Here is an 18,766-nt window from a genome sequence, read left to right on the forward strand (position 1 = left end):
CATCTCCTAATTCAACAATGAGTTGTCTTCCTGATTTTTAAACGTTTAAAGGATATTCTCCAGTCTATCTCACTGACCTCATATCCCCCATCCACTCTATCTGATCCTTCAGTATTGGCCATTTTTCTTTCCCTTCCCATGATCCTCCACAGTTGGGATATTGTTTTTCCACTTACACTTCCCAATCTACCTGATGTTGCCTCCTTCCCAGCCACTGAATCACATCCTCTCTTTAAAGCTTATCTTAAAGCCTGACTCTTCTTGTTAGTTTATAGTTGAATCTCTCTATCATGTCTATGATGGTATTAGGGTTGGCCAAACACAGTACTGCAAAAACAGCGCAGGCAAATATTAATTCCAATTCCAAATGGCTGTTTGGTTCAGACATGTCTATGCCTATCTTAACAATCATTCATGCAAAGGTGTTTCTGTTTGCATCAATATTTGGGGAATGGCTGGTCTTCGTGTTTATATGGAGCCTTCTCATTGTGTAATTGTTTTCAACAAAAACAATCACTTTACAGTTCGAACAGCATCTAACCTAAACACAGATGAGAACACTTTGCTAAAAAGCCCACTGTTTTTGAGGCCTGAAATACGTGTGCCATGATCAAAATGACACTGACTCCCACCCACCATTCTGGACATACACTGCAGTGGTGGTGCTGTAACCAGGCTGCAGATCTTTGTTACAGTCTTCATGTTTGCCTACCTGCTTCTAAAGAAATCATTTATCACAGAGATTTTGAGCCTCCTGGGGTCAGATACAGAGGACACAATTTATGGATCTACCGAATGAGGCCAACTGGCCTGATTCAGCGGATGAGCTGACCATGCTAACAACTTCACCTTGCAGCTCTTTTGAAGTCTCTTGTTGGTCTGTTTTAGACTTTGTTTGGGCTTCTATTTTTATCCAGAAATGTTCCGGAGTCAGAATATCTGCAGTCAATGGGAGTTTATAATCAATTCAGTTCCGCTTCAGAGGCAGTGAGTGTTTAAAGATATCGGAATGATTGTTAGAAGGCCCAGTAGGCCTTGCCATTGGACCTACTCATGGCTTCTGGTTATGATTTTGCACAGCTCTAATCAGTTGATTATATTTAAAATATAACACAGGTGATCACATTGCATATTGTTCTAAACGGACCTTGGCAGGAGCAAGAGGCATTGTGGCCATTTAGGGTTTGCATCTGTCACAGTTCGGCTGAGCAGATATATTTTCAGACATGTTGTCTCACAGCCTCAAATGTCTAATGAAATTACTTGATTTTACTGGTGATCAAACAAATCATTCTTTTCTTTTCTTTTCTTTTTGCATTTTGAGTCTGAAAAATCTTGCCTTGGGCAGGGAAAGTGTGAAGTTAGGAAGTCTGAAAATGATTGGCAGCATAGATGGGACACAGGAATTTGCATCAATCTGGAGAACTTGGTTTTATTCTTGGCGTGGCCGATGACCTGCTGGGTGAAATTGATTGAGTCAGTTTGCCTTTCTGTACCTCAGTGTCTGCAAAATCAATCTGCAAAACAGGAATATTGATATTTGTCCCCCTTTGTAAAGTACTTTCAGATCTATGGATGAAAAATAGTATATATATACATATTATAAGTATATAAGTTGATTATTAATTATTTAGCATATTTTTAAAGTGAATTCAAGGTAAAGACAAAAATACAAAGTCTTCCATTAGAATGCAGGACTACAGTGACACTGAGAGGAATTGGAAAGGCTTCTGAAAATGTGCTTTCTTTTCTCCGTAGGTCCTGTACAATTTGTTCAAGACTTTCTGCCAGATGCCCACAATTGAGACCATTGATGTATTTGCTGGAATTGCTAAATTCGTTGTGGTGGGGATCGGTGGAGTGTTAATTGGAATCTTTTTGGGATTTGTGGCAGCATTTACAACCCGTTTCACCCATAAAATCCGAGTGATTGAGCCACTTTTTGTCTTCCTCTACAGTTACTTGTCATACATAACAGCTGAAATGTTTCACCTCTCAGGCATTATGGCGTAAGTATACAAAAAAGGTACTTTAGTAATAATAGCACCAAATGGCAATGCAAAGCCAGACATCAGTGATGGCTAGATTCTGCAGCCTGTACCTCACAATGAGTAGTACTTAGTTGTTTGAATAAGTACTGTTGAATGGAGACAATGCTGTTCCATTAATGTTAAATGAAAAAACTCCCATTTACTAAATTGGGAGTAATAACCGTTGATCTTTGCTTCTTGGGGCTAGATCAGTGGTGGGCAACCTGCAGCCCATCAGGGTAATCTGATTGCGGGCTGCGAGACATTTTGCTAACTTTGGCCGTCCGCAGGCACGGCCCCATGCAGCTCCCAGTGGCCGTGGTTTGCCATTCCTGGCAATTCTCATGCTTGTGTTCTCTCTCTCTCTCTCTCTGGCCCTGTGACTTTTCAAATTGTTTATTCACCATGGAACAGCTTCAGCAGGAGACACTGAAGCAGAATATCCCATAGCCCCACAGCTAGGGCATTCACCTGAGTGACAGAGCCCAGTTCAATTTCCTTCTCCCCATCCGGTAGAGTGGGAACTTGCACCAGGGGTTTCACACGTCCTGTGTTTGTATCCCAACTGCTGCTATAAGTTATGCGAAAGATGGTCATCCTCCTTCTCCTTCCCCCTGCCCCCTGCTGTTTTGTATAAGCTTGTCTATAGGGGCCCAGTCTGGCATGCGAACTCTGAGTGTGATTATTGAATTTGGCCACATAAGAATGCATTTCTTTCCCCAGTTCATGAATTGCTCTGTGACTTATGTGTCCAGATACCTGGCATGGGGCTGCAATGCACATGCAGAAACATAGGCACCTAGGGAACTTTTACTGCAAAAAAATTAGGTTCTGAGCTTGTTTAAATGCCTATAGGGCTTGGAGGCAGCTGAGCAGGGGCTTTGTGAATCCCAGCGGGCCTGTTTCCTGAATTTAGGCACCTATAGTGGTAGTTAGGCTCCTAAGTCATTTTGTGAATCTAACCCTTTGGGTGTGTGTGTGTGTGTGTAATTACATACAACAATAATATTTTCTCTGTTATTTCTGACAGATAAAAGTATTATAGTGCTCCCCCATAGCACTTCAATAGGAAGAACTAAGACACCATTCCTGTACTGCATAAATGACCTGTAATGACCTAAGTTTTAGAAAAGACCATCATGACATCAAATAAATTAAAACAGTTTATTGTGATTCAAGCAATATTGTGTAAAGAACAATCTTCTTTCACTTAAGTATTGCATTGTTCTAGTGACAAACATGAGGCAGTCAGGTTTTAGAAGCGATAACATTTTATGAAACTTAAAAGTTACTACTTAGTATCCCTAATATTTGGTGAAATTTTTGTTTGTTGTGGTAATTTAAGTTTTTCCAGGGCTAAGAAGCAATTAAATGGGGAAAACAACCCTAATTATTTAAGTACTATAAACATAGAAATATTCTCCACACCCCCAAAAAGCAGAAGAGAAAGAAGTGGAAGGCATGCTAATGCTAATGAACGTAAGGAACTGAAGGGTGCATGTGTTTCTTTCTCAGATATGAACCGAAATAAAGTAACATACGAATCCAATTTGACCTAGTTCTGAAATGACCCATCTCTTCCACTGGTTGCTATTCATAGCATTTGTGTGGTTTCCAGTTTCCTCCTGTTCTTAGTCAAATGTCATTGGCAGCATATGATCATGTACTTAAAGGGCTCCCATATCAAAAAGGGGAGTGAAGCATTATATAAAAAAGTCATAATAGTTTGCATGAAAATGCTGAACTGGACACTGTGAGCCTAATATAAAACTAATTACACTGCATGTCTCCTAACGTATAAATGGAATAAGCACATGGGTGCAGAATAATACTGAAAGTATACAGCTGTATGGATAAATATTCATTACTATGACAGCCCTAGTGTCAACATGTGATTGGCTCCTGCGTGGGTATGAAAGATGGAGGAAGTGGTAGGTAGTATTATTACTATTTGATATTCCAACTTGACCACAAAATATTTATCATCAAATGTATCTTGAATGTGTTTTTACTCTAAACTTGTTTCATATTTATAATACTTTATACATATTAATTATTATTAAATATTTTACTCTTTCCCATAACACGCCATATCCATAATACTGTGTTTGGTCATTTCTGGAATAGATTAATAACGATCATTTATAGCCTGACCTGTGGGCCCATGTGGGGAGTAAGCTTCCTTCCCCCTTTATTCTTCTGTGGCGTCTACTTGGGCCTTCCAGTTGTGGATAGGATAAGTAGACACTGGGCATCTATTCTTCCTCTCTCCCCCTTGAGCATATGGGCGGAGGGCCCCTGGGGGCAGTGCAGCTATGCATTGCCCCATACACTGGGCAGAGGGCAAAAGCATAGTCTACCTCTTCATTTAATAAAGCACAAAAAGCACATGGTGTATGGCACTGAAATAAAAATTTTAATAGCAGGTCCAGGTTTTCCTCTGACATCTATTTAGTCATCTTGAACAGCAAAGCCTAGAAGGCTGTGGGTTCAGTCCCACAGCAGGACTTGGGCTCACAGTGAGAGCTGACACTGCAGTGCAGTACTTGGAGAAGACAGCACTGCCAGACGTCTCATCATTTGTAGAAGACTTTCAACCCCGGCCACTTTTGTCTAGTGGCTTCCAGACAGAAGTTATGAAATATCAGAACAGTCCTATACTGTATTATTTAGAAAATCAGAGTATTCTCTGTTTTGAAAATGAGGTTGAAGGTGGTGTTTACTCTATCATCCAGGTAAAAGTATTGGATCCTTACACTTTGGGAAAAAGGTTGTTGACATGTCTGAAGCATACATGATAGCTGCAGGTGCCAGAGATGAGTGAACAGTGAATCACTGTACCAATGCAGATGGAAGGCTGTGTGCATTTAATTTAAAACATGCTGTTTCAAAGATTAATTTCAGATTATTTTCAAATAAATTCTTACCCACACCCCTGAGCTCTAGGTTTTCATGCATCACAGATACTTAGCTCTGAACTTCTAAAATCCAGTTTCCATTTACCTGAATGAAAGAAACACTGAAACTGACATATTAAAGTTGTGGCACTGGTAAATTACTGGAAAGGAAAATGCAGTATTATCAAATAAATAATATGTATTGACCCTGTCTCCTCACCTGTGTGCAGCTGGGAAATTGATTGAAGCCAGAGGAGAAGAGGAAAAAAAGGAGTTAATGCCTTTTCCTTTTACCCAAAATATCCCATGCAACATACTTGTCATGGGGACAAATTATTCTTGAAACAGCCATTTATAACTCCTGGCCAGATGACTCATCAAAATAGTAGGTTGTAATGGATTAATCATCTCCTAGATAGTCCCTATTAGAGTGTTCTCTTCTGAAGGCGAGGAAATGTATTATGATGTAATTAGAGCTGGGCCTGAATCAAAACTATGAACTAGAAACAGTAGCAGTGGAGCTGAACTTTTCAGTCTAGTCCCACCTCAAATGATAATACTACATTTTCTGTTTATAATTTTTATAAGGGCTGTGAAACAGCAGAACTATTAATATGAGTTTCTTTTTTTGCAACAGTGAATGAACAGCCTAAAAGAAACATGCACTTAAACTACAGTTAAGTTTAGTAGGTCAAAGAAACTTGAGGACTGAATCCAGAGCTCTAGTTTATTCCAGCCACAACAGAAACTGCACTGTTTGTGCAAATGGATTTACATTAGTCGAAGGGAGACAAAATACAATTTGATGGTAATCAGTCCTTTATTCTTTTCCTGATTTTAACATAGCAGAGTCAGCAGGCTGAGAGCAAAGAATGCAGGAGCTACATGTAAATTGGATGTGAACAGGAAGTACAAAACAAAATGAAGAGAACACCTAGGCTTTCCCACTCACAGATTATGTTGACAATATTAACCTCCATTGGAAAGAAAATATTAAAATAATATTTGTATTTTGCATCTTTTAGAAGTTTGGTAGCTGTCTTGTAATTTCATTTTTCCAAATGAAGAAACTCACATAGGATTTTTTGTTCAAATAGAAGTAACTAATCTAAAGAGCTATCAAATGCAAAATTGCACATTGGCTAATTGTAGCATATTCATCATTTGAAGATTAATGAAGATTTATAGCACTGCTCAATCTCGGTACATTACTGAATTAAGTCAGTTACTGACATTCAATAAGTGAAAGTAATATTGTATTGAAAAAAATATATAAAAAATGAGGATGCTGTCCCTTTAAATTTTAGTGGTTAAATATATGAGATGGATTAAGTTACAGAGGGACAAATTAATCTGGTGACAGATTCTTTTCAGACATCCGTGCACAGAGTCTCCATTAGCTCAGGATCCAAAAACAAACTGCTCCCAAAACTGGCTGACTCACCCTGGAGCTGCAGGGCTTTCCTACATGTCTGTAATCATGATAAGAATTAAGTTTTAGAGGGTAATCAATAGAATCTAACATTTAATTTCATTTTCTGTTTAGTTTGTACACTGTGACGGTCAGGCTTCCCAATAAATCAGAAAGTCAGGAAGGTGAAATGTTATATTGGTTAGACACCCTGCTTCACATAGCCTTCTGGGATTGGTCTCAGGCTGACCTTAATGAGTCCTGGCAAAAGACAATGGCTACATTATCATGGACAATATGTTCAGGCCAAACCAAAGGTGTTGAGGAGGGAAGAATGAGATCTTCACCATTCTTCTCTGACAGGTCCCGGCCTGTCATGCCGAGCTTGTTTTCCCAAAGAGCCCACAGTTGTAGAGACCCAGAGACTACATCCTAGTTTCAGTTTTACTCAACATCTGCATAAAAACACTGGGGATACAATAAGGAGATATTGGACACAATCCTCACCAATGTCAAACTCATGCTCAGCACAGATGAGGGCCAGGGGATGCAAAGGTAGCTCTAAACTAACTTTATTCCTCCTCCATCCTCAACTTGTCTGGGGACAGAGCCAGCCCTCAAAGCACATTAGAGGTGCCAAATGGCTGCTCCAGATTGCACTGACTGGTCTCTGTTTCATTAGCAATAAGTGAGATTGCAGGAAGACAGCATTGTAGGAAAGAAATTGTTATTAAGCATGCTGGGGCCAGTATTGCACAATGAGGATCTGTTGTGTGAATGGTAATGGCCTAGCCCTAGCCCCACGCAACTTGCATTTTTGGGCACCCATTTCTACACTAAACTCATTCCCTCCTGAAACCTGTCCCTCTTTTTCCAGTTCCACTCATCATACTGCACTCTCATGGGATCAGCAGAGCACACTGTGCTCCAGCCCTGCCCCTCCAGTCTCCATCATGCCTGTCATGGGGAGAGGGAAGAGTTGGATTCCCCCACGCTGGGGTAAGACTCATCAGCCACTTATGGCTTTGGCTGTGACAAGGGATCCTAGAGGAGTCAAGGACTTAATATATTCAGCTATTAGTCTTTCTCATCCAGAGCAAACAACACTGTCTCCCAGTATCTGAAGGAAATTGGAATCTGGACAAAAGATCAAGCTAAATCAGGAAATGATAGAAGCAGTTTTAGTAGGAGAGGGTACCATTTTGAGAAAGTGTCAGCAACTACAACCTCAACTTTCCCCATTGTCATCTTCTCACAGCTGCTCAAGGTCGTGCATTATTCTGAAGTCATTTTGGACTCACTGCTGATTTTGGATGCACAAATAGCATCTATCACCAGAAATGCCTCCTTCCCTCTTTGGTTTTCAAGGACATTTAGTTTGCTCTTTCCACTAGAAGACAGTCCTAGTCCTGGTTATCCTATAGTGCCACTTCCAGACTGGACGACTGCAGCATACTATGCCTCAGCTAGAAAGTACAGTCTATTCAGAAAGTGAAACTGATCTATCTTCCAGCAGCCCCAAACCCAGAGAAATAAAGGGAGCACATGCTGTCTCATTGTGTTCTGTACCTTGCATTGGCTCTCCTTTCAATTTTGGATGTGTATAAAGATGCTGATGCAGATCTCTAGAGCCCTCAATGGGTTTGGCCTGACCTCTCTCTATGAGTGCCACTCCTTCGTGCCCCAGTGGGGCGATTATGACTGACAGGGGTGATAAGGCTGTCTCAAAGATGGGACTCTGTGACTAGGGGCTGAACATTCTCAGTTGAGGGCCCTCTCCCCTGAAAGTCTCTCCAACAGACAGACAAGAGGCATCATCCTACTGGAGAACAGAAAACAATGTCCCAAATACCAGAAGGATGAAGAGTATAGGTCCACGTTTAGCCAGAATTTTCTGTGACTCTGAGTGTTGTAACACACATGTTAAACGTATAAGGAAGTGGATTATGGTCACATGCTGGGATGTGCAGCTTTAGTGCAGGCTATTTTTCTGGGGCCACATGCAGAAAGGCAAAATGGATACATGGCTTTCCATCTCTATCTGCAAACCACTGGGCTTCATGTGCTTTGACCAAAAACTCTTATACAGGTTTATATGAAGCCAGTTTTTAATTGGGAAATCAGCAAAGAGCTGTATTGGTGGTAGCATATCCCTTTAACCACAAACACATAAAATCAAGGGGGACAGTTGTTTGATAGTCTCAGCTAGGGATCATGCTCTCAACACACACACTTGAGGTAAATACTTGGCCACTTAGCTTCCTATACTTATGCCCATCTATTTGGATGTCGCTTTGCTTGCTCATATATTGGTTGCAATATTCCATTATGACGTAAGTGCTGAGCGACTAAAAGTTCAGTTGAGCAGCCTGCAGAATACTGAAGGGACAGTACCATCTGAAAACTGGAAGACACTAGGGGTACATGTACACAGCAAACAGTGCCCTGCATCAGCAAGTCTCAGAGCCTGGATCAACTTACTTGGGCTCGCGGGGCTTGTGCTGCAGAACTAAAAATAATAGTGTAGATGTTTGGGCTTGGGCTGCAGCCCTGGCTCTCAGACCCTCCTCCCTCACCAGGTTTCAAAGCCCAGGCTCCAGCCCAAGTCCAGACATGTACACTGCTGTTTGAAGTCCCACAGCATGAGCCCTGCAAGCCCAAGTCAGTTGATCCGGGCTCTGAGACTCACTGCTGATTTGCTGTGTAGACATACCCTAAATCACAAGCATTATTAGCTGGCAATAGTTTTAGTATAGTAAGCTCCATGGAAAACATATTAGCAGCACTCATGTTGTCAAATTAAACCACAGAAAGTATGAGAGTACTGCCCTCAAAATCTCAATGTGATGTTCATCTGATGGCACCTGGGGAAAAGCTAAGCCCTAAAGGAGTGATCCCCACAAAGCACAAGAAAAAAATTGGACATTTGACCTGTGATACAATAAACCAGCTGACAGAACATATGAAAAACAGAATGAAAGAAATAGGGTATTTTCTACAGTGGGATTTCAGTCACAGATGTAGCTGTACCAGTGCAAAAAAACAACTGTTGACATGGTTTTCAGTGGTGCAGTATGATTAGTACAAGTGTAGGTTACTGTGGTTTTGAGGCTGGAATTAAACCACATTGGTTCCAATCATCCTGTACCAATAAAACATAGCCATGCATTATTAGGGATTTGCCCTGGGGCAGCTACGCTGGCAGCTGAAGTCCTTCTGTAGACAAGGGGTAAGATTTTCAAAACCACCTAAGTGACTTAGGTGCCTAAGTCCCATTTTCAAACGTGTCTTTCAGCCAGACTTTTAAAGGTATTTAGTTGCCTAAAGATGCAGATAGGTACTGAGTGGGATTTTTAAAAGCTTCTAGGAGCCTAAATCCCATTGAAATCAGAAATCAAAGTGTCACTCCTTCAAAGTCAAAGTCCCATTGACTTTGGCCAGGTCTACACTAACCCCCCCACTTCGGACTAAGGTACGCAAATTCAGCTACGTTAATAACGTAGCTGAATTCGAAGTACCTTAGTCCGAAGTTACCGCGGTCCAGACGCGGCAGGAAGGCTCCCCCGTCGATGCTGCGTACTCCGCTCGCCGAGCTGGAGTACCAGCGTCGAAGGCGAGCACTTCCGGGATCGATCCGGGGCACTTCCGGGATCGATCCGGGATCGATTTATCGCGTCTTAACCAGACGCGATAAATCGAACTCAGAAAGCCGATTGCTTACATCCGGACCCGGATGTAAGTGAAGACGTACCCTTTCAGTGAAATTTAGGTTTCTGAGTGCCTAAGTTACTTTTGAAAATGGAACTTAGATACCTAAATCACTAAGACCTTTTTGAGCCTTTTACCCAAGGCCCCTGTCATCTCTTTCCTACTCAGAGTCAGTCCATGAACAGAAATAGATCATTATACTGAGTTATGACCATCATGGACAAGGACATAGAAATACTTGTTATCAGAGGACATGGAGGAATAAGGGAGAAACATGGATGTTGTTCTTTAATAGAGAGAAACTGCTAGGTCCTTGGCCCTTGCTGTCTATGTCTGTCTTAGTAAGCCTTGCTTCCTCCCTCATATGTTGGATGATTGTACCGAGCATCCCCATTTCACTCACTCATACTGGCAATGTATGTATGCTGAAGGACAGGTGTGATGTCTTGCTTTGTGTTTCAGAGGGCTGGTCTACACTAACCCCCCCACTTCGGACTAAGGTACGCAAATTCAGCTACGTTAATAACGTAGCTGAATTCGAAGTACCTTAGTCCGAAGTTACTGCGGTCCAGACGCGGCAGGAAGGCTCCCCCGTCGATGCTGCGTACTCCGCTCGCCGAGCTGGAGTACCAGCGTCGAAGGCGAGCACTTCCGGGATCGATCCGGGGCACTTCCGGGATCGATCCGGGATCGATTTATCGCGTCTTAACCAGACGCGATAAATCGAACTCAGAAAACCGATTGCTTACATCCGGACCCAGATGTAAGTGAAGACGTACCCTTTGAAGGGATTGTTTTGGAAGCTCAGCATTAGAATCTTGAGTGACCCTGCAGAGGGCCTTTCATTTTGGCTGTGTGGATCAGCCTGTGAGAAAAGGTTCTCCACACTAACACTTCTTTAGAAAACACACCTTCGTGAAAAAACCCCTCTATAAATACGTTCTACATATATAATTGAAAATAGGTAGTTGGTAGAATTAATTATGCTTTTTATTTAAGAGACGACCAATATCAAAGGGAGCCCTTCCTAGCTGAACATTGCAGTAGTGTTCTCTTTAGATGAATGGGTTTAAAAAATAAACTAAACACTAACTTTTAACTTTGCAGGATAACAGCTTGTGCCATGACCATGAACAAGTATGTGGAGGAGAATGTTTCCCAGAAGTCCTACACAACCATAAAGTATTTCATGAAGATGCTGAGCAGTGTCAGTGAGACCCTGATCTTTATTTTCATGGGAGTGTCCACGGTTGGAAAAAACCATGAATGGAATTGGGCCTTTGTTAGCTTCACCCTCCTCTTCTGTTTGATCTGGCGTGCACTGGGTAAGAAAGTCTTGACATCCAACTTTGTTCTTGAGCATTCTTTACAAGTGAAATGTGCATCTTTTGTGGCACAGGACCTGTGAAGAAGTAATAGCTAATCTGCATAGGATAGGGGAAAGCTGAATATCTGCTTGTGCTGGATATGGGAAACTAATAACTTCTTGCCTCACTATTGGCAGGTGACTTCAGGTCTGAGCTCTAGGGATTAATAAAGCTGAGTTTCAGTAGGTCACAAAGTGGTCTCCTTACATTTAAGTGTCCTTTATTTCAAAGAGGTTAGTCTGCTTTCCAAAGATTACTTTCAGCTCAGTCTTGTGCTCATGAAATGCGTAGGAGTCCATAGATTCCCATAACCATATTGAAACTAAAGCGTCATCATTGTCACAAGCATTTTATTTGAAAGTGGTTTAAAAATAAACAAAAAACGAAAAAAAAATTCCCAAAATTATTGGCAGCATTGCAAAAAGGAAACAAATAAGAGTTAGTTAATGTCTTGTATGTTTATCCCAAGTCAGTCATGGTCGGAAATACCAATAGCATTACAATGGGGGATACCATAGTTAAATTTCTGTTTACTGTGTTATATGATTCTTAAACCAGAAAAGAAGAAAGTGTCTTCTGTATGTTGAGAAGAAACAAACCCTTTAAAGAGTCTTTTTGGCTTCTCCTGTTCTGGGCCACAATCCTAAAAAGATTTATGCACATGCTTAACTTTAGTCACTTGAATAACCCATTGGCTTCATCACTCATGCAGGTAAAGTTAAGCATGTGACTGTTTCCAGGATTTGAGCCTTTGTGTGTTGGAGACAACAGTTAACATTTTTGACAGTGTCTAAGTCCCATTTTTACAGTTATTTAGGCACTTAAGGCCAGGTTTACAAAGGTATTTAGGCACCTAAAGATGCAGATCAGTGTCTAGTGGGATTTTCAAAAGTGCTTTAGTAACTTAGGACTAGATTCACAAAGGGAGTTAGGTGCCTAGCTGCCTCTTTAGGCACCTAAATCTCAGAATCAGGCCCCACTGGGATTCAAAAGCCCCACCTCCCTCAGCTGCCACCAAACCCTATAGGTGTCAAACTAGCTCAGTGCCTGAGTTTTTGCATTAAAAGTTCTGTAGGCACCTATGTTTCCACCTCTGCACATGTGCACTGCAGCCTCACGTTAGGTGTCCGGATGCCTAAACTCCGGAGCAGTGCACGTACCAGAGAAGGATAGGTGCTTCTCCACCTAACTTGCTTGCAGGCCCAATCCAGTCTGCTTAAACAGGGGGAGGAGGAAGAGCTCCCTCATAACCTTTAGCCCAGTGGCTAGGGTACACATCTGGGATGTGGGAGATGCCCAGCTTAAGTTTCCTCTGTCCCTGAGAGGAGAAGGGAGTAGAACAGGGATCCCCTGGCTCTCGGGTGAGTGTTCTAACCACTGACTATGGGGTATTCTGATCTGATCCACAGTGGAACAGCGGATAAATAATTAAAGGGTCATTGGACCAGAGAGAGTGAAAGCACACAAGCTGAGAATGACTCTATAGTCTGGTGTTTAGGACACCTAGAGTTCACCAGGGACGTGGGAGACCCAGGGTCCTGTCCTTCTCCTTCAATGCCTCTTTAATTATATGGAACAGTGGAACAGCTTCAACAGGAGAGTGAGGGAACCCCCTATCAGAATGTCCCATAGCCCAGTGACTAGGACACTCACCTGAGAAGTGGCAGATTCCTTCTTCCCCCCTCAGGTGGAGGGAGGACTTGAAACAGGGGTCTTGCACATCCCAGGTGAGTATCGTGTCACTGGGCTAAAAGCTATGAGGGAGCTCCTATTTCTTCTCCCCGCTGGCTTCTTGCAGAAAACAACATAGGAAGTGAATTTCAAGGGAGTTCACAGCTGAGAATCCAAAGCAGAGGGAGGTGCCTCTGTCCAATGTGGATTTAGGTGTCGAACTCCTTGAGCTTGAGAAAGGTGGGGCTTAGGACACAACCCTCTCCTTAGCATCTCCCATAGGCTAGCTTGGCTGGGGAACTGACTGTGAATGCTGGTGATTTCTAGCTGTCTAACAGTTAGGTGTTGTGACACACAGCACCACTATGCCTAAGTTCCTTTGTGAATCTAGCCCTTAGGAGTTTAACTGAGCTCCCATAGACTTTCAGTGGGAATTAGGCACCTAACCAGCTTTGATGCTTATATACATTTCACCAGGTGCACCTTGGTGCCTAAATACCTTTGTAAATCTAGCCCTTAGGACTAAAGTCCATGGATTTTCAGCCACTGGAGTGTTTACATCACTTTTGAAAATATGACTTGGGCTCCTAAGTCTCTTGGGCACTTTTGAAAATGTTACCCAATGTTTTAAACTAAAAATCTCTCAATCTGGTAAACAGACATTTCCTTTCTTAAAAAAAACAAAAACAAACAAACACTGTGTCATAAAAATAAACATCAGCAATGATGAGGCTTTCCATGTCACCTCAGTTTTCCCTTTGACTATTGTCTTCATCCTTTCCTCAGGTGTTTTTGTTTTGACTCAGATCATTAACATGTTCCGGACAATTCCTCTAACTTTTAAGGACCAATTCATTATTGCCTATGGAGGTCTCCGAGGAGCCATCTGTTTTTCTCTTGTATTTCTGCTTCCTGTTGCTGTGATCCCCAGAAAGAAATTGTTCATTACTGCTACTATTGTGGTGATATTCTTTACCGTTTTCATTCAGGTGAGAACTCTCCTCCTGTCAGGTTTTGTTTCCCAGATGTTTTGTGAAGAAGCATTTGAGAAGAAAATCAAAACATTTAATCTGCCTGAATGGGCCTTTTTCAGAGGGTTTTGTCATATGACCATACCTAAAAATGCAGTGTAGCCAGCAGCCAGGCAGCAAAGGTGTGTCAGGTATTTATTAACAGCTTATGTTAATGTGTAAGTAGCATTAAAATAAAAAGAAGACATTTCCTCCATAAGTAAATGTTAAAAGCCAATATAGCATATTGGGCAAGCCAGAAGTTGGTGCCTTCTCTTAAAATAACCAAATGAGGATAAATACTAACCAAAAATTCCACTGTCACCTACTCTTCAATATTAATTTCCATATTACTATTTAGTCAGCCCTGAATTTTAATTTCTAAAACAATAGCTGACGGAGCATGTTGCAAATCTGTGTTTGAATTAAGAAAGATTTGTTTCTGGTTTCAAAAGCTGATTGTTTTTCTTCATCATGCAATTCTTGAAAAACTTTTATTGGAAAAAAATGGTTGCCATTAGCAAGTGGCAAGTCACTAATAGGATTTGTCAGATGAATGCATCCTTTTTTTTATGGACATCAATCATAGTCTGGAGATTCCCTTCACTTCTGCTTTGCTAGTGGGGACTGTATTATGTGAGGGAGCACATTGCTGACTAAATGCAACACTTGCTAACTACAGGGGTGAATTCATATTTGAAACTACTGTACCATACTTGTCTTTGGGGAGCCAGGAAGACCCGCAGGCTGGTTGTCACAGTTTTGACTGAAAAAAAAGAAGGCAAATGACTGAAATGTATGTCTCTATTCCTTTATGTCTATGAGTCAACAAGGATTTTTTTTTTCTGTTTTCTGTACAGGGAATAACAATTCGCCCACTGGTAGAGTTTCTTGATGTTAAAAGATCGAATAAAAAGCAGCCAGCTGTCGGTGAAGAAATTTACAATCGGGTATGCCATAGATTTAGCAGGGTAAAATCCTGGCTCTATTGAAGACAATTGCAAAACTCCCATTGACTAGGACCAGATTTGACCTGTAATGTGCCTGTGCCACAAGGAGATAAACTTTATTTTATATGTATATATATATATATATAGAGAGAGAGAGAGAATTTGCCTTTGGATTGTTCATTTTCTAAATTGTTGATCTGCTGTGATAAAATTACATTCCTTTTACTCTTTATATATGAATTTGCTGCAGTTTTAGGACTTGCCTATGCTAGAACAGTGGCACATGTTTAACTAAACTGATATTAAATTCAACTAGTGAAACCAGTGCAAACCCTAATGTAGACACACTTAAACCAGTTTAACCCTACCGTACATCAGTTTCTCTCTGAATCTAAGATACATACTCCCATAGCTAGATGCCTAAATATGTATGTGAATCCCACTCTGGGTGCATCACAATTTGTAACGTATTTACTCACAGAATACCTCTGAGCAGTAGAGAAGTGCTATTATCTCCATTTTACAGATGGAAAACTGAAGCACAGAGCGATGAAGACTCAGATCCTCAAAGGTGTTCAGGCACCTAACTCCAGTTGATTTCAGTGGAATTTAGGAGCCTAAATACCTTTGAGGGTCTAACCCTGATGATGTGTACACTGCATCTGGGAGCGAGCCTCCAAGCCCAAGTCCAGAGACCCCTGTTAGCGGGGATCACATTAGTACACTAAAAATAGCTGTGTAGACGTTGCTGCTTAGGCTGGAGCTCAGGCTCTTAAGCCCCTCCCACCCACCCCGGTTTGAGAGCCCAAGTTACAACATCAAAGCATTGTCTACACAGCTATTTTTATGCACGCTAGCATGAGTCCCGCTAGCAAAAATCTGTGCACCTGGGCTGTGAGGCTTGCTCCTAGATGCAGTATAGATGTACCCTAAGTGACTTGCCCCAAGGTCACACAGGAAGTTTGTGGTGGAGTAGGACATTGAAGCCAGGTCTCCTGAGTCCTAGGCTAGTGCTTGAATCACTCGATAATCTTTCCACTCAACCTAAAGCAATTTAAACACAGACTAAACAGGTTTTAGGGCATCTATTAACCCTTGCACTCCCTTCTAACCCTGTAGTTCTGTGATTCTACTTTACAGATTTGCACTGGTTTAACTCAATTGACTTTTGAATTGATTGAGTTAAACTGGTGCAACTTTTCTAATACAGACAAGACTTTAGTGATTTAACTAAGCTATCGTTAAAGTGTCATATCTAAGAGCAAGCTAAATGATGTCCATGGGAATTCATAAGGAATCTGTATTTTTGCCTTTAGTTCTTTGATCATGTGAAGACTGGAATTGAAGATGTGTGCGGACACTGGGGTCACAACTTTTGGAAAGATAAGTAAGAATGTTATTTAAAACTCTTCGCGGTAGAAGGGAGACTAAGTTGGCTGAATGGATGAGCTGGCTCAGCAACAGCAAAAGCAGCCAGTTGGGCAGCAGATTTACTCCTCGGGGTTTTACTCCTGTTTGCTTTGGTTTTAGCATGCGTGGGTTACACAGTGAGACCAAATAGTTTTACAAAATCACAAGAAAACAGAACAAATACCTAAGGCTGGGTAAAAACCCAGCCCTCTGACCCCAGCTATGGAATTCCATCATCTCAAACCATTCGTTCCCCATTTCTGGTTGTTTTTGCAATGTTTTCTGTATGGCCTTTGAGAGTTTGTGTAAACCTGTAGTCCCCAGCCTGCTTTGCTATTCCAGCCTGTACAGCTTTGTAATGTTGAAGGACAGGGTTAGCTCCTTGCTTGGTGGAAACCAATCAGAGTCCTTTGGATCTTATCACAGGAAGACTCAGGAACTAGTTGACTTTGAGGTGCCTGAAAGAGTTGAATATCAGAACAGCAGATTGTCTATTGCGTGGTTCTTGATGGTTTTATTTCAAACTTAGTAAGGAGAAGAAGGATCAATAGTGGTTCAGTAAGCATCCAATTGCTACACTAGAGGCGAGAACTTTTAACAAAATTGAATGTTCTTTTTCAGGGGGCCATTAAAAGTTCAGAGCATGAAAGGCAGTGAGTTCAAGCCAAGGCCTTTTTGGCGCTATTACAGTAATATTTACTGCTCCCATTGTCTTTTAGGCAAATGGCTAATTAAAAATAATAATTGTCAATAAGCCAACACAATTAAAAGCTAAAGGTCACTGTTAGAGGGTGAATGTATGAGCCCAAACAGAGGCCAGTCCCAGCAGAGAAAGTTTTACTTGATCCTTGATTACCTCATTCAATGATATTTGATTGACGTGGCCAGAAATCCATCCTGCAGGGAGTAACCTCCATCCCCATCACTGCAGCCGTGGAATATTTGCTTTCCCGAACTATTTGTAACAGAAGCTAACTGGTCGGTTTGGTTTGCCTTCCCCACAGGTTTAAAAAATTTGACAATAAATTCCTGCGGAGACTTCTAATCCGGGAGAACCAGCCCAAATCCAGCATTGTTTCCCTGTACAAGAAGCTGGAAATCAAACATGCCATTGAGATGGCAGAAAGTGGGATGATAAGTACAGTCCCATCCTCAGCTTCTCTCAAGTGAGTAAAGCCAGTGTGGATGAATCTCCATGTAGGTGTGTGGGTTTATTATACTACACCATTTGTGTACAGGGATCATGTCTTCGTAAGGCTGGTATCTTAGTGTTGCCTGACATTGACAGTGCAATTACCATTTTCCCCACAATGAATCTGAAATGAATGCCATCAGCGGGAGTGGTGGCTGTAGCTTTGGGGTCGCTCGGGCACTGGCCCACTAAGAGAAGTGAAGGGATTCATTGTTGGTCAGTTTCACCTTCAGCCCACAGAGACTGAAGGTGACCTTTGCTCTTCCAGGTTGAAGAGCCTGATGGCACAAGTATCCCAGAGTGCAGCACATTCCCAAAGGGAGCTGAGTCTAAATTCTGAGACAGTGCCTGCCCTTCTGAAAGCAGCTGGTACAGCCATGGCCAGATTTAGGGGCAGGCAACCAGCCGGGGTGCTGGGCTTGGGGGGCACTGAGGCTCAGGTTGCTGTAAGTTATTCAAAAGTTTAACAAATTGGGAGGGAGGGGGTCCATTTGGTCTAGGGCCGGCCCTGGGTACAGCAGCTGGAAAGGAGGTTTCAGGGGCACTTTGACAAGTACCTCAATCAAATCTGTAGTTTAATCCAACCTGTATAGAATTTTGAGAGAGCATGACATTTTTGGGTGAGTTTTGAGCTTTGCCATTGACTTCAATGGAGTCAGGATTAAACCCTTCATCTTGTAAAAAAAAAAAAATTCCCCCTATGTAAAATGTTATTTTTATCTCTAAGGAAGAAAATTGGTAATTTTAATTTGTATGATCAGGTATTAAGCATTTCTCTCTCTCTCTCTCTTTCTATCTCTATTTTTTTTTTTCTACTTTTCAACAGTGACTATCTGGAAGATAAAGTAAGGCCGCTTTCCCCTGCTGAAATGGATAATATGCGAGAAATATTAACAAAGAATCTCTATCAAATACGACATCGAGTAAGGGTGAAGTTCTACTTAATAGAATGTCCCACATCAGTTTTGAATGTAAAGATCATCTGTAAAATCCATTCTCAGACCAGATTCTCAGCTGGTGAAAATCAGTGGAGCTCCATTTGGATTTATGCCAGTTGAGGATCTGTCCCTTTTATGTTCACAATAAGCCATAAGGGCTTTACTGGCATTTATACCTTTGT

The 18,766-nt window shown here is 41.6% G+C and overlaps 1 protein-coding gene across 1 annotated transcript in view; it reads left to right on the forward strand.

Annotated features, from left to right (window-relative positions):
- The window catches only part of SLC9A2 (solute carrier family 9 member A2), a 37,755-nt gene that overhangs the window by 9,687 nt on the left and 9,302 nt on the right, over window positions 1-18,766 (forward strand). The window contains exons 3-9 of the mRNA XM_065406054.1: window positions 1,759-2,009; window positions 11,154-11,371; window positions 13,871-14,073; window positions 14,955-15,044; window positions 16,361-16,431; window positions 17,459-17,620; window positions 18,473-18,569. Of these exons, the coding sequence (XP_065262126.1) occupies window positions 1,759-2,009; window positions 11,154-11,371; window positions 13,871-14,073; window positions 14,955-15,044; window positions 16,361-16,431; window positions 17,459-17,620; window positions 18,473-18,569 (1,092 nt within the window). The remainder of the gene's footprint in view (window positions 1-1,758; window positions 2,010-11,153; window positions 11,372-13,870; window positions 14,074-14,954; window positions 15,045-16,360; window positions 16,432-17,458; window positions 17,621-18,472; window positions 18,570-18,766) is intronic.

Source organism: Emys orbicularis, chromosome 1 (assembly GCF_028017835.1).
Source record: "Emys orbicularis isolate rEmyOrb1 chromosome 1, rEmyOrb1.hap1, whole genome shotgun sequence".
In the NCBI taxonomy this organism is placed as follows: Eukaryota; Metazoa; Chordata; order Testudines; family Emydidae; genus Emys; species Emys orbicularis.